The sequence below is a fragment of the Cyanistes caeruleus genome, chromosome 6 (assembly GCF_971803275.1).
Source record: "Cyanistes caeruleus chromosome 6, bCyaCae1.hap1.1, whole genome shotgun sequence".
Taxonomy (NCBI): domain Eukaryota; kingdom Metazoa; phylum Chordata; class Aves; order Passeriformes; family Paridae; genus Cyanistes; species Cyanistes caeruleus.
The window spans coordinates 20416058-20434230 of record NC_141706.1 but is presented as its reverse complement, the minus strand read 5'-3'; the positions used below and the strand labels follow the sequence as shown (position 1 = coordinate 20434230).

Here is an 18173-nt window from a genome sequence, read left to right as displayed (position 1 = left end):
ATGACAGACTGGGCCAGACTCAGCTCTTCTTTTACCTCTCAGACTTTAATTCAGCTTTGGGGCTCCCATATACTGTGGGTCACAGCAGCTATCCACAATAGTGCTGGATAACAGGCCTGTTATCAAGCAAAAAGAGTATGGACTAGAAGACTGGGTTGGGGGGTTCTTCCCTACCCCTCTTTCTGCTTGGAGATCTGAGTGGGGGGCAAAAAAAATTTACAATTCCATTTTGGGTGTTACATCATTTGACAGTTTCTAAGTAGTAAAAGGATGATGGGATTGATTGAAATTTTGGCAACTCAAAGCTCTTAGTGTAGAGAATTGATGTGAAGCATGCACCAAACAGCGAGAATTTGCACTTCGGAATTTCTGCAGTTGTACAAAGTGGATACAGCGTGGTCTGAGGCAAACAGTTGGAATCCTTAGTAAGGCAGAAGTGCTTTGTACTCACTTTGTATGGAATAAGAAGCTGGAACCAATTATTACCCGATCATTGAATTAATGTGCATGGTAACTAATTGCCAAGGACAAGGTATTTGTACTCTGCTCTCTTAGTTTTACTGGTCTTTGGGAAGAGAAGTGGCTACTGCATTTTCAGATAATTTCATTTAAAGCTATGCATTTACTAAGCTAAGCATTTCTAAGCTCAGCTTCTGAAAGCAGCTGTCTGTGTGCACGATCTATGCATATAAGTGCATTGATCTTATTTAACCTTAGTAGCATTCTAAGGCTATTAAATACTTGTTTTCGTAATCTTTAAGTGACGTTTCCTTTTCAGTAATTAATTATTCAGGTTTAATGCTCACTAATGACTCTTACTATTCAAACATAGGTAGTGGACTTTTTAAGAGCTTAATGTCAGTTGAGTACTTCTGAAAAACAGTACTTCAGGAACTTTTTTTTTCTTAAAAACCTAAACACAAACAGGAAAAATATCCAAAAATCCTACCTAGATTGTTCCTTTCATGATTACCTTGAAGTAATTTTGAAATAAATAATTTGATGTAAGGTACTGTAGGATACACAAAATGTATCAACAGCTGTAAATTTTCAGTAAACAAGTCTGTAGTCTTGTAGAATGGCTCTGACAGGTTGTAAGATGAGATCTGGCAAGAGTGTGTGGCTTTTATTCTTTAAAGTATTCAAGTTGTGAGGAACCACAGTTTGTGGTGTGCTAGTTGAAACTGAGGGTGAACTCCCTCTTTTTTTTTGTAGTTCCTATTTGGACTTTGTTGTCTCTCAGTGTAGCTACATATAATCTGTATGGATCCCAAACAGCTGAGATTGAGCTCTGCAGATGAAGGGGAGTTACATTTTCTATGTTGCTTAGGATACACTTCAGGGTTTTTTTGGGATGTTCAGCTGGATTTAGGATCCTATGTGGTTCAGGTCTGCTTTTTCATCTATTATCTAATATTATCTATATTTTTATCTAGTATTACGGGGCCCACAGTATGTAATAATAAGACAACCACAATGGTTTATTTCTGTGGGACAAAGACCTGGATGAATAGAAGGTATTAGCATCTGATTCATGCAGGAGAGAAACCCTAGGAGGGGTGGGATTTCCTTAGGTGACTCATTCTCCATTTTATTCAGTATCTAACTAAAAGAAAAAAAATCTAAGAAACCACTGTGTAGTCAAAGATCTATTCAGGGACAATGCTTTATTTTTGCTAAGTTTTGCTAAGATCTTTTTATCATGAATATAGGAAATCTTACTTTTCTAGAATTTTCAAAAATTTACCTTTACAAAGCTGCCCAAAATAGACATAAAGAAACTACTTTAGTAGTATGTTTTCCTGCTTGTCCTTTCCACCCCAAAATAGAAAACAAACTGAAAATCAGTTTGGCATTTCTTATCTTGAATTTTGGATCTTGCAGCTGATGGATATTTTGTGGGAATTTGCCTGTACACACATTTCAGGCTTGTGCCTGCTAATGATACAACTGCCTGGAGCTGAAGCTGTTCATTGAGGAGAAAATGGACACTAAAACATCCAGAAGTGAAGGTCAGGCTGTGGGGACAATAAAAGGATGGCAGTGTGGATTACTAGATGTTCATATGGGTTGAAGAATCATCCTGACAAGTCACGCAGTACAAAGGAGGGTGTTAAATCCTGTTTTGTTTGTCTCCTCTTGCCTGTTCACTTTGCCACACAACACTACACACAACACCAAAAAAACCCCCAAAACATTGTGGCCATGCACACAGGTAGAAGCTTATAGTTGAAATACAACAAACTTCTGCTGTGTGTGATTTTAAAATCTGGGTATTTATTTAAAATTCCTCTAGTTCACCAGAGCAGTGTTCAAACCAAGCTCATGAAAACCTGTTTTAGCACAGGAGAAAATTCATTGCTTCTTTAGAAGCTGCCCTGTCTCATTGTATTGTGTGAAACATGAATAGGAGGATACAGCTTTGATCAGTATCCATTGTAACATCAGAAAAAAGAAGGTATTGAAAAACCAGGAGCTTTTTGTTCTTCATTGGTGTCCCCTTCTTACTCCTAATTTTCTCATTATTCTCTTATTTCTATTTCTCTTTTTTCTCCCTTCTCTCTCTTTAAAACCTAAGCCCCTCTTAATAGCAGGCTGCTTAGCATATCAGTACTTATATGACAACCCTGTTCATATACACACTTAGATAAACCTCAAACACAGATTTGCTGGCACTGCAAGCAGATACAGATACAGATGATGTAGCTATATAGAGGTAGTTGTGGATAGCTATTGCTTCACTGGATAAGCATCAGAAGTAAATCCCACTAGCATTGTTCCCTTTTGGCTGGGAATTCAGATTCTTTTACAGGATGGACTTGCATTGCATTCATTAGTAACATTTCTAAAATGTTTCTAAATTTTCAGACTCTGAAATGCTGAAGACACCTCACAATGTTAAGAGACACAAGAGGTCAGGAGTCGAAGGGAACTCTGCTATCCAGTAGCTAGTGTTCCCTTCTAAAAGATGGATTTTTTTTTTCAGGGCATAAGTGGCATTTGGATGCTTTCACCATCATGCAACCATTTACACCTTTGTCCACTCTCTCCCTGCAGTTTCCTTGATGTTAAGCATCTTGCCATACCCAGGTGGAATCTTGTGTTGTGCTTTTATTTCTTCCTCCACCCCCTTGCCCAGCTCTTAAACTTTCTTGTGGGTGGAGGGAGAAATTGGGATGATATTCCAGAGAGAATACATCACCTTACTTCTCATTATTCATCTCTTGACTTCAAAGGGTATGAATTTTCCTTCCCATCCTCTTTTAGACTGTTTTGTTCCTCCTGTCAGCAGGAACGCTGCTCATTATTTGAGGTGCACAGCCCACTCTGTCTTAGTCAATTGTAGTTGGCTCTTATAATGATCCTGACTCTGAACAAGGAGTGTGATCTCCTGGGAGGCTCTGGAGGTGCCATTGTTGGGCTCGTGGTACTGTTCTCTTCTTTGTATTTTATTTCTTAAGAACAGCACATAGTTAGGGTTGAACTCCATTGGATGTGGAACTCGGCTGCTTCTGGAGTGGCTGAGGAAGTTCAAGCCACTTAGAAAATCCAAGGACTGCTCTTCTAACACTTTATTTCTGTAATGCTTTCTGTTTCTTTGTAGACATTGTGACCCTTCAGAATCATGCATGTCTGAGGCTTATTATCTCATGAAATCTCTTGTGCAATTGATCTCTTATTATTGGGAATGCATCTTGTGGACAACAGTGAAAAAGCCCAGTTCTCCTTCAGGCTGCCATTCCAGAGCATTTCTTTTGCTTTTTCTGTGTCTGCCTTTCCACAGCATGCCCTTGAGTCTTTTGACAAGGTAAATATTAGCACTGGGAACTTAATTACCTTCCCTTTGTTTATCTCTTGTAGACATATGCCTGTTCCTTCTGAGGCTCAGATGGCAATGGGATATTGAGAGTAGCAGGATCTCGCATTCTCCAAAATAGGCAGATTCACAAATGTTTGCAACATTGCAGCTAGAGGGAATGATTTTTATAAAATGATCTAGAAAACATGCCTATGTTGTAATTTGTAATCTCTGAATAAGCTTTTCTGTAGCATTGTACTGTGTTAAGTCTAATGAAATAGGACCTGGATCTTGCCTCAAAGGGGATAAACATCTAAGCAGTCCTCTTATAGACAAAAGATTAGGAAATCTGATGCAAGAAAATCACTGGAAACAAACAAAAGCACATGCAGCATGTTATGATAGTTTGAGGGTATTTTTTTTCCAAAACGGTGTCCAGAAAAAACTGCATGTCTCTTCAGTTTTCTGGGGAGTGTTGGAGGAAGAGATGCTCAGCTGCAGAAGGAAGGAAATTCCAGGTTAGAGAGGCCTGTGTGGAAGAAAGCATATAACAGTGCAGAAGGGCATGGAGATATAAATATAGAATGTCAGTAAAAGTGTATGACTCATACTGCTGTAGTAGCATAGTGCAGAATTTATTTGCAGAAGTACTGAACAAAAACCCTATGGTATACTATGATGCATTTGCAGATAGTTTTCCATAACTGGTTAATGTTTTATGCCTCTTGCTTTTTGGGAGACATTACCAAATTGTGCTTTGATTTTCTTTTTTTTTTTCCTGCTTTTTGTTAGGACTTTGTTTTTAGTTGAAGAGTTAAGTCCTCTATTGAACCTTGAATGCAGCAGTTCTGTTTGCTGGGCAGAGATGAGTTAGATTTGTTTTTAATCATGTAACTAAATTTAGCCAGCAATCTGCATTTTAAGGCATTGCTATTAAAAGTCTAAAAGTGAGATATGTATCATAGTTTGAATTTAAAATAAGCCAGAGGCGCAGCTGGTGAGGCAGTCATGACCCTCTTATCATGAGTGGAGGGAAATAAGGAGGGAATTTTCTCACCTTGCAGGATGAATGCAAAGTCTGATAGGTGTTTTAAAATCCCACCCTTGCCCCCAGCCCCCTTCCCCAGCTTTGTTTCACGACTGCATGGATTTCATGACATCCCCCCATTTCCTTTTTCAACCAAGATGATATATCTGTTTGGCATCAACAGTATGAACACAACTTCACATGCATTTAAATTGTTACATTTTAGTTTTTCCTCTAATTTATTCAGAGCTTTGTGTGGTACTTCATATTTCCAGTCTGTCCTGTAAAAGGAAAATGGCCAATATCCCATCTAAAACCTGCACCAGAGACAAGACTTCCAAGGCATCTGGAAAGTCCTGGAATTTGCCATATTCAAAGTTATTGTTCAACCTTTCAAAGCAGTGAAGCATGATGTTAAGTATGTGAATAATCCCATTAACAGAGCATTGCCCATCTTGAGACATAACTTGGTGTAACTATGGAAGCAAAAAAGGAGCACTATGCCTGTTTTTCAGTGAATGAAAATCAAAGCTGTTTAGATGTTTAAAGATGTCCATAGTGCTGGTAAAGATGAATCTGTTGGTGAAGTGCATGACAAATTTAGCATGTTGTGGAAATGGCAAGTTATGTCTCACCCATCACATGGAATATTAAATTGTCTTAATACAGTGCTGCCTTCAGCAGTATTTGGTGTAGCCACGCTCCCATTTCCCAAGGTTGTTTTTCAGCCAGATCAATTTCTTGGCTTGGTTTACCTTCCCTTTCACAATTAGTTCAAACACAATGAATGCAGGTGGCCTAGTGGGGAGAGAACTGTTTGGGTCCAGAGTTTCTTGGTGTAAACTGTTGCCGAAGGAGCTCTCATTCTGCGTTTTGAGCATTTTAGTCTGTATTAAAGACTGTCACTGTCCTGGTGTCTTCTCGTGTCTTCTCTTGGTGAGTCTCACACATCCTCAAAGCTTCACCTGCTTAGCTGAGCATTTTCAATTATATCTTGTATTCCTACAACTCCTTGTATTACCAGTTCAAATATTTTGATATCACCAGGAGGCTCTGAAAGGAGACAGGATGATTTTATCCTTGTTTTTTTGGTTTTTTTTTTTTTTCCATAGCAGTAGGAATGGGTCACAGTCAGAAGCCAGTTGTTTGCTGGATCACAGATGAGCCTCTGATTGTAGTGATGTGAAATCTCGTCTTGCCCACATGCCTGTGGGTAAATTTGATCACCAGGTTTGGGGACATCTGATGTAGCTTGGAATGGCAAGGAATCTTTGGCCCCCTTGATGGGGACTTCTAACTGGCAAATCCATAGCTGTTACAGGACGACTGGCAATGCCCTTATGGTTCTCTTCCAGTGGCACTTGTGGCCTTTTGTTGCAGGTTTAAATCTCTTCACAGAGTGCTTGGATACCCTTGTGAACTGCAGCTTGTTGTGTGGATGCTCTATGGGTTATTCTGAACCAGCTGTGTACTGCAGCCTGTGACTGCAGAAGTCGAAAGTAGCAATGGAAATAGCTTTAGTTTTTTGTTGCTGTCCTCCCTGAAATGCTTTTGCTGGTTTGTCTGGACTTCCCTGATGAGGCATGATCTTAATAGTGTGCATAGATTTGTGTTTTAGCGATACATTCTTAATAGCTGTTATGAATGAATATGGAAAAAAAAATCAGGAGTGCCCTGTTGTATGAAGTTGCAGCAGTTTGTAAGGAGGTCATGGAAAGATGATGTGTGAAGAGATGTGGACAGCTCTGGTACACTGAACTCTTGTATAAGAGGATCAAGGGGATGTTTAAACCTTTGTGAGGACAGATAACTGTGCTTTGTACTGAGACCATGCACAGGTACCGGTGTTAAGCTGAAGGTGTGGTGATGCCTGGTTTCCAGCTGCTGAATTAATGCTGTCTTCAGCTTTAGGAAGGAATTAAGGATGTAGGGATGAATGTTTTTCTGTTAGGTTGCCCTGCACAACTGCAGTTTCTAGGTAGATGAGTTTGAAGGGCCTTAGTGATTTTTCTGAAGGACAGCAGAGATCTGTAGATATGGGAGAAGTGTTACCCTCTGTAGGGAGGGAGGAGGCAAGGCTGAATGTCAATTTTTAATGCTTGCTCCTGTGAATTTTCATGTGAAAGGAGGCATTAGGAATTTTTTATATAGAATTTAATATTTCAAGCCCGAGATTAAGCATTCAGCATGAATATCCAGAGTTCATTTGAAAAGTAATCATTAATACAGCCCTGAACTGAGATAGCCTAGATGAACTCTTTCATCTAGTATTTATGAAGGATAGTTCAAAGCTTGCCTGGGTACCAAACAGAGACTTCAAGGAGATAACACTAGTGCATGATATTATCTTAAAAAAGGAAAATTTATATAAAGATAAATCTAGTCTAGTGAAAATAAGAAAATTTTAATGTGCCTATTTGTCTGTTGTGTTTTACTGAGAAACAACCAACCTGTTTTTCGAACTAATGTACTTATTTTTTTTAATTGCTAATTCTTTCCACTTATGTGGTTGAGCAGATTGATTAAAAAAGTGCTAAAAGGGAAAGATGGCATGCTCTACAGCCTCAGCAGCAGTATAAAATGGCACAGGAAAAGCTACACTGTCAGGCAGGAAACAACTAGAAGGGCTTTATGCAATGTTGCCGGATTTGCAGTACTCTGAAGGCTATGAACTTAAAATTTTAAGGACATTCTCAGCTGTCTGTGCTTTGTTATACATGAGGACAGAAGGATGATGTGAAGAAAATGCAGAGGAACCTTTCAGAGAGTGGTTTGTATTCAAGCCCTTGAATATGTATGTCCCTTCATCTGTATTCTGTGAGGGACGTGGGCATGTGTTTTGGGTGATTTGCTGCTGTGTGTACACTGATGCCGACTGCTGTGTCTACAGTTCAAAGAGCACGAGCAAACCAGATCTACATGATCATGTAGAATCTCAAACAATGTAGCATACTGTTGTTTATGTTATTTACTTAAGGAGCTGTCAGAAAGTTTTTCTTAAAAATCTTCTCTCCTTGGTCTTTTTTTTTTTTTCTTTTTTTTTTTTTTTCAGCTTTCTGAACTCCTGTACTGTGTGGCTCATTCAGGTTGTAAACTGGAATAACACAAGATGCATTAGTTTGTCTCTTACTCCTTAATTCCAAATGGTATTGAACCCTCTGGACTTCATTTGATGTAGCATTTGCCTGGTGAAAAATTGAACAGTTGCTATAAAGCCATCTGGGACAATGTGGATGTTCACAGCAGAGGAATTGTAGTACCCTTTGGAATTGGAGCCTCCATGCTCAGGACATAGCAAGATCCAGGTCTTAGGAAGCATTGTTAGTATCTTAGAAGAACTGGAAAAGCTTTTCAATATTGTATGCTTCTTTCTACACAAGTTGTAGAAATAACTCCTGCCTTTTGTGTGCCCTCTTCCTGCGCAGAGTCTGGTATGAAATAGCGCATTTTCTGATGTCTCAGCCACTTCCATGGCTGATGTACTCTGTCCAGTTGACTCATCATTGTGTATGTTTTCTTGACTTCTAATTAAAACCTGTCCTAGTCTAATATTAGACCAACACTCCTTGTTATATCACCCTTCATTCTTAAGTAATTCATCCTGCAACCTCCTTACTCTGTATGACTAATGTCTTTTTCTCAAATATTCTTAGAACATTTTAAAATACCATCTATTTTATAAGCAGCACAGTAGCAATACCTCCCATTACAATTGCTCAACGCTTTCTGTCATAGCTCAGTGCTTTCTTTTCCTTAGGATTTTGATGAGACTTTAACCTTTGGCGGAATTTTCCATGCATTGGTCTTTGCCTCAGCCTGAAATTTCCACTTGAGACTGGGATTTTTTTGTTTGTTTGCTGAAAGTATAATCAGTATTTCATAGAAAAGGCACATCTAAATCAGCTTCTGTTAGTTTCTCTCACAGAAGAGACAGATTTATGTGCTTAGAGTTTGTTTTTTTTTTTAAAGGATCCCTAGGCAGTTGTTTTTTGGCTGAAAAATAGAAATGATTGACTATTAGCAGGAGTCTGAGCTTGGGATGGGGAATGATTAGCAAACAGGAACAAGTCTGGGTAAGGAATGTGTCTCAATAAGAATGGAGAACTGCATTGATGAGCAGTGAGAAGGGACTGGTTGCTTAACTCATCTTTGGACATTCAAAAAATTCTTCTTAAAAGCAAAAATTAATTTATCTGGCTTCATATTTTTTAATGAATGTTCTTCATGCTTGTGTACTAATAACCACCTGAAACTCATTTCCCTTATTATAGCAAAAACGAAAAAGCTAATTGCAATGGTCTGTCTTTGTAATTGGAAACATTTTACATTCATGTTTTACAGAAGCAGTTTACATTCTGCTAAGGCTTCTCTTTGGTTTTGCATGTGTAAGTGATTCTTTGCTGGCTTGTCCACTGAAAGAAAATAGAATCTGTGGATGCCAGGTGTTTTGTTATAGCTAAGCACTGTTGCTGTTTTAATCCTTCATACATGTTTTCAGTCTTCAGTTCCATTGGAGCAGTACTCTGGTGGGATGGTGCAAAGGTTCATTTTTGTTACGTGAGTGGCTGGTGTTTCTTGTTCGTGTCTGGGTGCAGAGGGTGCAGACAGAGCACCAGATTAATCTGAGGAAGGAGTTTCTTCCCCCCAAAAGGTTGAGTTGAGAGAAGCATTTGTTGCCTCTGTGTATGGAAGGTGCTTTAGACTGTGTGAGCATCTGGGTGTATATTATCAGTTCAAAGCTTGCCTTTTCAGAGGCCTTGCAGCTTGCTGATGTTTTTGCCTGTGGCACTTGATACTTTTGGCTTCTGAGAGCTGAAATGCTTTAATTCAACTATAGTCCTTGGGATCAATAAAGCAGTGTCTGGGTTGGGCTTGAGAGTCTGTGGTATATTAATGATCTAACTAGACATTAAAAAAATCCTTTCTGGCTTTAGATTTCATAAAATTCTGTTTCAGTTCCTGTAGTTAATATAAAATAGAGCAGCCTGCCTATCCTTTCCCAGTCCACTAATAGGGTTCTGTAGAAGTGCAGTAACCTGGTCAGATGTAAAAGCCTGAAGCCTAGTCTATATTTAAATTTGTTATGTACATTTTGGCAGCTGCAAATGTTTTTAGCAGAGATATCTATAAATTGAAAGGTAAATATACTAACTTCAGAACAAGCATCTTTTTTAAACCTCAAACTGTCTTCCTAATCTAAGATACACTAGTTGTTCTCTTAATGAGATTTACTTTTATCCTTTAACATAACAAAATGTGGCTGCTATGTTAAAAGACCTCACTTGTATTGAATGTAGTATGTGACTGTTTTCAGTTTTTCCTGGAACTGAAAGGAAGCTGCAAAGGAAAAAAGCATTTTGCCCTTGAGAGAGAAGGACAACTAATTTTATCACTTAATTATTTTAGGAGAAGCATTATCAGTGAACTGAGAGAATGAATCTGAAAAACTTGCAGTGATTGGAGTGAAAGATACCCCTGCCAGCAGATTTCCAAGGAAAATGCCTATACTTCTCCTGTATATGAACTGAGGTTTCCACTTCATTTACAAAATGCATTAGCACCTTAAACTCCACAAACTAGCAGAGTCCATCTGTGTCCATTTCAAAAAGTTTAACAGCACCCTAAGGAAAAGAGAGGTGTTCAGATCTCCAAGGGTTTGTATTTTGGTGTCTGTTTAGAAACCTCACAGCTGTCATCTTTGGGTGGTGTGACTGTACCCCCTGCACCTGACCCCTTTGTGGGGTGTGCGTGTACTGACTGACAGCAGGGAGAGGTAGGTAGGTGTGTGTGTGTGCGTGCAAGCTGACTTGCTGGACTAGATGGTGTTTTCCTCAAATCCACATCTTTTGGCCTATGATGACTTGAGTTCAACTCCAGAGAGCAGTTTGAGGCTTGGCCAAAGTGTATACATAACTCAAGGTCATTGCAGGTTTCTTTCTGGGCTGGAATGTGGGTTGATGCTTCTAGTTAAAACCAAGCGGAGGACTTTACCTTATGCTGCGTGTATATAACTTTTTTAATTGGCACCCAGAAGGAACAGCTTTTCATGACTTACCTGCAGAGGTCTAGTCACTTTATTAAGAAAATAAAGCTGTCACTTTGTAATGATTTTTTTTTTTTTTAAATTAAAGGGAAGCAAAGGTAAGAAAGATGTTTATGGATGTTATCCATACAGGAGAATGATGTTTTGGGTGTCAGTCCTTCAGCAGTGAACTTGGTATAACAACCCTTGGAGAGAAGGGTGAGCCATATAGTGCTAATTTCATTTAAAGTTACCTTTCCTTGGCCAATGTGGGATTCCTGTGAAAACAAACCAGTGCATTTCCAATGCTTAATGACAGTTGTGCTGGTGTTCCTGACTAACCAGCTGTCTCCTGAGGACTACAGCTCTGCTAACAGTAGTGACAAAATCTAACTTCAGGAAAACACAACACTGTTAAATGCAGGTCATGCAATGAATTGTCTATGGCAAAGAATGGGAATAGAAAATAATTCTCTCTCCTGTAATTTTTTATGTGTCAGAATAAGCTGTTTTGTTTGTGCTTCCGTTAACCTAAAATATGTCCTTTGTGCAACCAAGGTGTATTTATTGTATGCAGAATACCCAGGTTATACAGCTTTACTGACATGGTTTATTTACAGCCCAGGCCACCATGCAGATGTTATTCTGCTAGAAAACAAATGAAGAATGAGTAGCTTCATAGAAGTATAACTTAATAGCTTGAGCTAGTTTTTAATGTTTTTTCTTTTTTGTTCCGTTCCCAGAAATAAGTTTTCACCAGGCTTTTGAAGCTGTAGATAAGACGCACTAAAAAGTTCTGGTTTTGAAATGGCACCCACATGTTTCAGGAACTTGGTGAATAAATAATCTTAAAATGTGTTTTGTGTTTAGAAGCTGGCAAGGTGTTCACCTGGGGCAGAGTGCACTATGGGCAGCTTGGAAGGCACGTGGTGGTTCCGGATGGGCAGCAGAGCACAGCAGCTGAAGAGTGCTTCTTGGAGCTGTTGTGTAACACCCCTGTTTCAGTTCCTTGCCTAAATGGAGCATCTCAGGTAAAGAAGAAAATTACCATTTCCATCCCCCTGGCTTTCTTTTTTTTTTTTTTTTTTTTTTCTTTACATTAAAATAATCAGAACAGTTTCCTAATAGAACCCTTCCAAATACTGTGGCACAAGCCCTTGCTTGCACTTCCTGTAAGGTCAGAAATTAATAAGATTCAATTATTTTTTTTTAAAAGGCTTTTGAATTCAGGAGTCTGAATTTTTTTCCATGGTGGAATCAGCTTTAGCAAAAGATGCCAAGTTCTCTAATATATCAATGTGTGCAGGTGTAAGCTGTGCTTGCAGTGCAGTTGAACAGAGTATGTGGGACTTTGCCCAGGTGCAGCACTACTTTTGTCTGAAACTCCAGACCCCACAACTGGTTGTCCCTCTGATCCAGGGGGAAGGCTTGCACAGCCATATAAACAGTTCTCCTGGCTTGTATTGCAGCTGAGAAGAGTGGAAATTCCCAGTACTGTGGGGGCAGGAACAAAAACTTGTGATGTGCTTGAGACATGTGGTTGATGGCTGATCCAGAACTTCTGCCCACTATGCTTACTCTTGATCTATTGTGCTCCTTGAGAAGTCTCCAATTTGAGTTGCAGGGTGAGTGAAGAAGGGGACATGTTCAGGAAAGCAGAGAAAGAACAGGCAGAAGGAGGGCTTTGTTTAAGGTGCAGCCTTGTTGGTTTAAAATCAGATTAATAATTTAAGTCCAGGTGCCACTCTCAGAGTTTAGTCATCCAGGGCATTAAACTTTAGCAAGGTATTAAAGAGAACCTGTGAAACTTCTGCCTTGTTCTAAAAAAGGCTGAAGAGTTTCAGTCAACCAACCCAAAAGTTCTCCAGCCACATAGCCCAAGTTGCAGAGGGCAAAGACAGGGACAAGGAGAGTGAAACACTACTTAACTCCCGGAGAAGATCAGGTTTGAGACCCTTTAAGGAACCCAAAGGTGCACAAGTCCATGGGACCTGATGTGATATATCCGTGGGTCCTGAGTGAACTGACAGAGCAACTGGGGCAGGCCACCATCCATCATACTTGAAAAACTGTGGCAGTTTGGTGATGTTCCCACTGGAAAAAGGGAAACATAACCCCAGTTTTAAAAAAGGGAAATGAGGAAGACCTAGGGAGCTACAGATTGGTCAGCCTCACTGACTCACTAGTCTGTGTGCCTGGCAAGATCATGGATCAGATCCTGGAAACTATGCTAAGGCACAAAGAAAATAGAGGTGATTTGTGACAGCCAATATGGCTTCACCACAAGTCTGACCACCAGCCTGACAAATCTGGTGGCTGTCTATGGTGGGGTTACAGAAATGGTGGATGAGGGAACAGCAACTGACATCATCAATGGACCTGTGCAAAGCATTTGACACTTTCCCACATAACATCCTGTCTTTAAATTGGAGAGACATGGGTCTGATGTGTGTATGACTCAGTGGATAAAAACTGGCTGGACCTTTGCAGTTACAGGGCTGAGGTCAGTGCCTCGATGTCCACCTGGAGACCAGGGGGCAGTGGTGTTCCTGAGGTGCTGGTGTTGGGATCCATGCTGTTTGTCAGTGACAAGGACTGTGAGATGGAGGGCATCCTAAGCAAGTCTGCCAGTGACACCAAGCTGTGCTGTGTGGATGACACGCTGGAGGGAAGGGATGCTGTCCTGAGGGACCCTGTCTGGGGCTCCAGAGCCCATGATGCTGCACTAATGTTTAGTCACTTTTAACTCCTCTGTGTCTCAGCTTTCTTACCCGTTTTGAAATGGGTGTCTCTCCTTTTTCTCATTAGTTTTGTATAGACAGCTCAATTTCTGAATCTACTTCACACAGAATTTGCTTCATATTTTTCATCTCTGCTGTGTGCAGTGTCTCAAGTATGTTGTTACATCGTTTGTCAGACAATGCAAAGCCAAGGCAGCTGCAGCTTTTACGCAGTGGAACTTACCCTTGGCAGGACAAGTGATCCATGAAAGTGAAGGGATGTATTCAGATACATTCCTTGAAAAGAAAGAGAAACAATAATCTTATCTTTATTCTGCTGCCCTCAGCACTGTTCCTCTTTATAGACCTGTGAGAGACCTGATTGGAGTGATTAGCAATGGCAGTGTTCTGGAGCAGACATCATTCTTTGCAGAGATAACAGCACAAAGATGACTTAAGAGGATCATCTGCTAGGATCATCATAGCTAGGAGGAGCTGTGTTGATGAAAAAAGTAAAAACAGATAGTAAGGACCTAAATTGTTTCACTTCAAGGTTACAAAATAATGCCAAAGCTAGAATTTTTACTTGAAAATGCAATAAACTGCAGTATTTAGGCCATGTAGAGTGACCTGTTCTTTGTTAACACACAAGCTACATCTTTTTCCATTTCTTGTCATATGGAGACAGGATTTGCTTTGAGAGCTGAATTGAAGAATACAGAGAAGATGAGTTTTTTCCATGTTTACCTTGAATTAACAATTCCAATTTTTGTGTTTAATGCAGAGAGACAGTTTAACAGTTGAGGATTATGACTGATGATTTTTATTCATGGTCTATTTTTATAAATCACTTTTAATGATTCAACTGAATTTTTGGCAAAGCTGTGGTCTGCTGATTGCCTCTGCAGTTCAGTTAATATTGTTAAAGCCAAAGTGGAGAAACTAATCTAAGGATTAGAGGACAGTATAAAAGACACATGAGTTTAGCTCAAGGACAGCGCAGTAGATTTAACCTCCTGTGTTGCTCCTTGTCTCCATGCCCATGGCTTGCCTACTTTCTTCACCAAAGACCAGGGATTCTCCTTTCTTTGAACTGACACTGTTATAATGTCTGTGTCTGCCACTTCAAAACTGATTTTTGAAGTGTTGCGAGTGACCTATTCCATTGTGAGTTTGACTTCAACTGAAAACACTGACCTTGAGAAATAAGAGCACTTTTTTCCTTTAAACTGAAGCAAAGGAGGAACAAAAGCCTGAGTTTTAGATAATTATCCACTAATCTGAGTGTGTCTTCCTGGCAGGTTTAAAGTGTGGAGGTTCCTGGTGTTGAATGTTTTAAGTTCTTGCATTTTACCACTGCAGGTCTATTTGCTGTTTTCTTCTGTGTGCTTTGGTGCCTAATCAACATGGAACAGGCCATGGCACTGAGAAGTTGTTGTGTGAAGCATTTTGCAGGCGGTGCTCTTGTGTTGTGGGGCGTCCTTGATGGGACCTCTTCAGAACATCTGACTCATCTGATGCGCATTCATCCACCGCTCTTCAGATGAAAGGACAATTAAATACAAATGGCCCGAAATATGATGAGTCTCTGTATTTAGCAAATGCTACAAAGATCTGGTTTAATGTTTCCTCCTTGTCAAAATGCTTTTTCAGTCTGTTTGATATTTTTGGCTTTAATAGCTATCGTTCTACTGTTTGTGGTATGTTCAGCATGTCATTCACATTGCAGCAAACATTTGCTGCAGCAATAAACAAGTGAGAAGCATCTGTGCAGTGCTGAATATTTCTTGCTAAGCTGGATGGAAGGAAGGGCTGCAGTTATTTTGGGCATGCATGTCTTCACATGGAGCCATGTTTTCATCATGTCCTTTTCTATTCAAAGGAAACTCTGCTAGATCACAGTTTTCTGATGAGGGATCTCTAAAATTTCAGTTAGGAAATTAAAAAATAACCATCACTCAACTTGAATCTTGATGATGGATGTAGGGACCAGTTGTGTCAGGGAATGAAAATAACTGATAGCCTTGTGACAAGGTGTTTATCTTGATCCATGGTCCATGGTTCCAATGTGTATGTTCATCCTGTGCAATACTTATTGCTTTGGATCCTCTATGGTTCCTTTCTTTCAGGGAATGACATCATACATTCTCATGGCACTTTGCAGTCAAAGTTTATTGCTGTAGTTTTCAGTGCAGTTGCAGTAAGATGCCATTTTTGTTTAAGTGCTTGAAAGGTAGCTTTGGTTTTAGCATATTCTTGTTTTTCTTCCTTTCCCTGTTCATTTTGCAAGCTATTAAGCAGCTGCCTACAAGAAAAATCTAAGATATTTTTATGATGATAGTTAATTGTTTATAAAACTGATTAATGTATACCCATTATTACCTTAACACATGGTCACAATAATGTTGAAAATGGAACCTTTTGGTTTTAAAAAAAATGACAATAGTTTTTGTCTTACCAGGGAAATCTGTTAGAGGCCTCTTTTTAAGCAAACCTGTAGTTGAGGCTTTAAGGGGTATCAAAAGAAATAACCTAATATTATTATATATCATCTCTATGCTCTTTGTGTGGCTTTTAAATACTTATTTGTTTGATTGGCTACTGTGTTTTTATTCTGAATGTTCAGAATGAGAGGTTTGTATTTTTGTGGAAGAAAAACAAGTTGAACTTTCCTAAACCAGATTTTACTGCTCAAAGTTGGAGAATATGTGTGAAGTAACTGATCAAATAAGCTGCCTGAAAAAAACAACCCACTTTGGGTGTTAGGGAAGGAGGTAAATGCAAAAAAAAAAAAAAAAAAAGAAGTTCAAGTGTTGTGTAGTTTTGTGTAGCTTCTCACTTGCTAAGCAAGTGATACTTTGGTGTGTGTTGTGAGTTTTTTGGTTTGTTGATTTTTTTCCCCCCCATTATGAACTTGTGTATTTATGAGTTGGTCTTGATCCATGTCTTTTGAGAAATGGCATTGTTGAATTTTTCTTGATTGATTTTGTTATGCTGTTTTAGAGATGCAGTGATGAAAATTTTAATATAGAGATGGTCCCTTTAATATTCTTGCATCGAGTTCTTGGCTTATCAATTAATTTTAAGTGACAATAAAAGAAAATAAAGACCACAGAGAAGTGGATTCCAAGTACAGCTCCCTGTGTGAGTGACAAATTGCAATTAAGAATGAAAATAAGAGACAAAATTGTTGAAATTATTATTAGGGGGGAAAACCCCAAACAGGATATAACAGAAGATTGAAACTGCAGTCTGCATACAAATGCAGCAAGTCTGTGTTCGATTAGGTGTGTTTGTGTGCTCTGCATGCCCTGTGTAGGAGAGTAACACTAATCTTGGCAGCACTGCAAGAACACAGAGTTCACAGTCATGTCACAGGCAATGAGGAAACAGGATTTATTTCTTAGGTTAGTCAGTTCTCTCTGCCCTTCTCCTAAGCAGGAAATTGAGAGCAGTACCAAACTACTGCAACCCAAATGCCACTTTTTGCCTAGGTAGCCATCCCACTTACTCTGTGCTTTTCTTATCCCATTAAGACATGACCATGGTTTGTAAAGACTATCTTATGGCCTTGGCAGAGAAACATTTAACATTCATAGCAAAGTCATTTCTGCAAGTTAAGAATAGCAGTGTGTTATGAGCAGAGCCTGGCTAACCAACTCTGGGTCTGTAATTTTTGGAAATAAAGAGGAGGTGATACTGGTTCCCAGCACTGCGCTTCCTGCCACCCCTACCAATTTCCCTGCAGCTGGCATAGAGGGAGATGGGAAACCAAAGTCACACCAAGGGAATGGCAAAGGAGAACTCCTGCGCTGCCTTTGCGTGCCAGGGAGCACATGCTGTGTGGGTACAAACTAGAGGCTTTCCAAGTACCACTTTTGCAGATAAGGATTGGTTTAAAATGACCAAAATTGGTCTGCTGGGGTTGTACTGCAGCAGTGAGGTGGCAGCCAGGGCCAGGCTGCTCTGCAGTCTGTATGAGAGACCAGGAAAGGTCGATTTCTTGACAGATGGGGTGGTGTAGGAGAGGACTGACATGGCACAAAGTCAGGAGGTGGAGACCCACCCAGCATGTGATGAGCGAGATGTTACAAATATGTCTCTGGGCAAGCCTTGATCTTCGTAAGTCATAAATTAATTTTCAATTTGGTGGTGTGTTGCAGTTAGAATTCCAAATGAGTACCTCTCTTGGAGATCTCCGAAAGTATCAGGAAATGAAAAGAGACTAAAACTACATGCAGCAGTAGCCATGGCTTGTGCAGACAGGCATCAGCTGTTGGTAGTGACAACCCAACACTGGCACCAAATGGGCAGCTCTATTTAATGAGCTTATTAGTAGCAGAATTACTAATCTAAGTTGCTTTGTTTTAACTCTCTGATCTCCTTATGCTCATACTGTATTCCTTAAATTAAAAATACTGGCTGGGTCCCATCCTTCTGCATGGATTGTACTAGTAACAGTGCACCATGACTGCAGGTCTGAGCTTAGAGACAGCCTGTGATCCTGATCCTTGGAAGGATTTCTTTGCACCAACCAATGCCATAAATGCTCAGTAATGCCCTTCAGGTGCATGATACGTTAATGCCTGCTAATCAACCATGGGC

At 39.7% G+C, this 18173-nt stretch overlaps 1 protein-coding gene across 18 annotated transcripts in view; it reads left to right on the top strand.

The window, feature by feature from the left end:
• Window positions 1–18173, top strand: part of SERGEF (secretion regulating guanine nucleotide exchange factor) — a 142194-nt gene that overhangs the window by 17855 nt on the left and 106166 nt on the right. For 15 of the 18 annotated variants that reach the window (XR_015288619.1, XR_015288622.1, XR_015288620.1 and 12 more), the window contains one exon: window positions 11719–11879. Coding sequence is in view for 14 of the 18 variants with exons in the window: in XM_086895352.1 (XP_086751478.1) it covers window positions 11719–11879 (161 nt within the window). In the remaining 4 variants the exon portion in view is untranslated. Of the gene's footprint in view, window positions 1–11718; window positions 11880–14930; window positions 16699–18173 lie in introns of those variants that run through there. The other 3 variants (XR_015288621.1, XM_086895360.1, XM_086895358.1) reach the window with 3 other exon arrangements.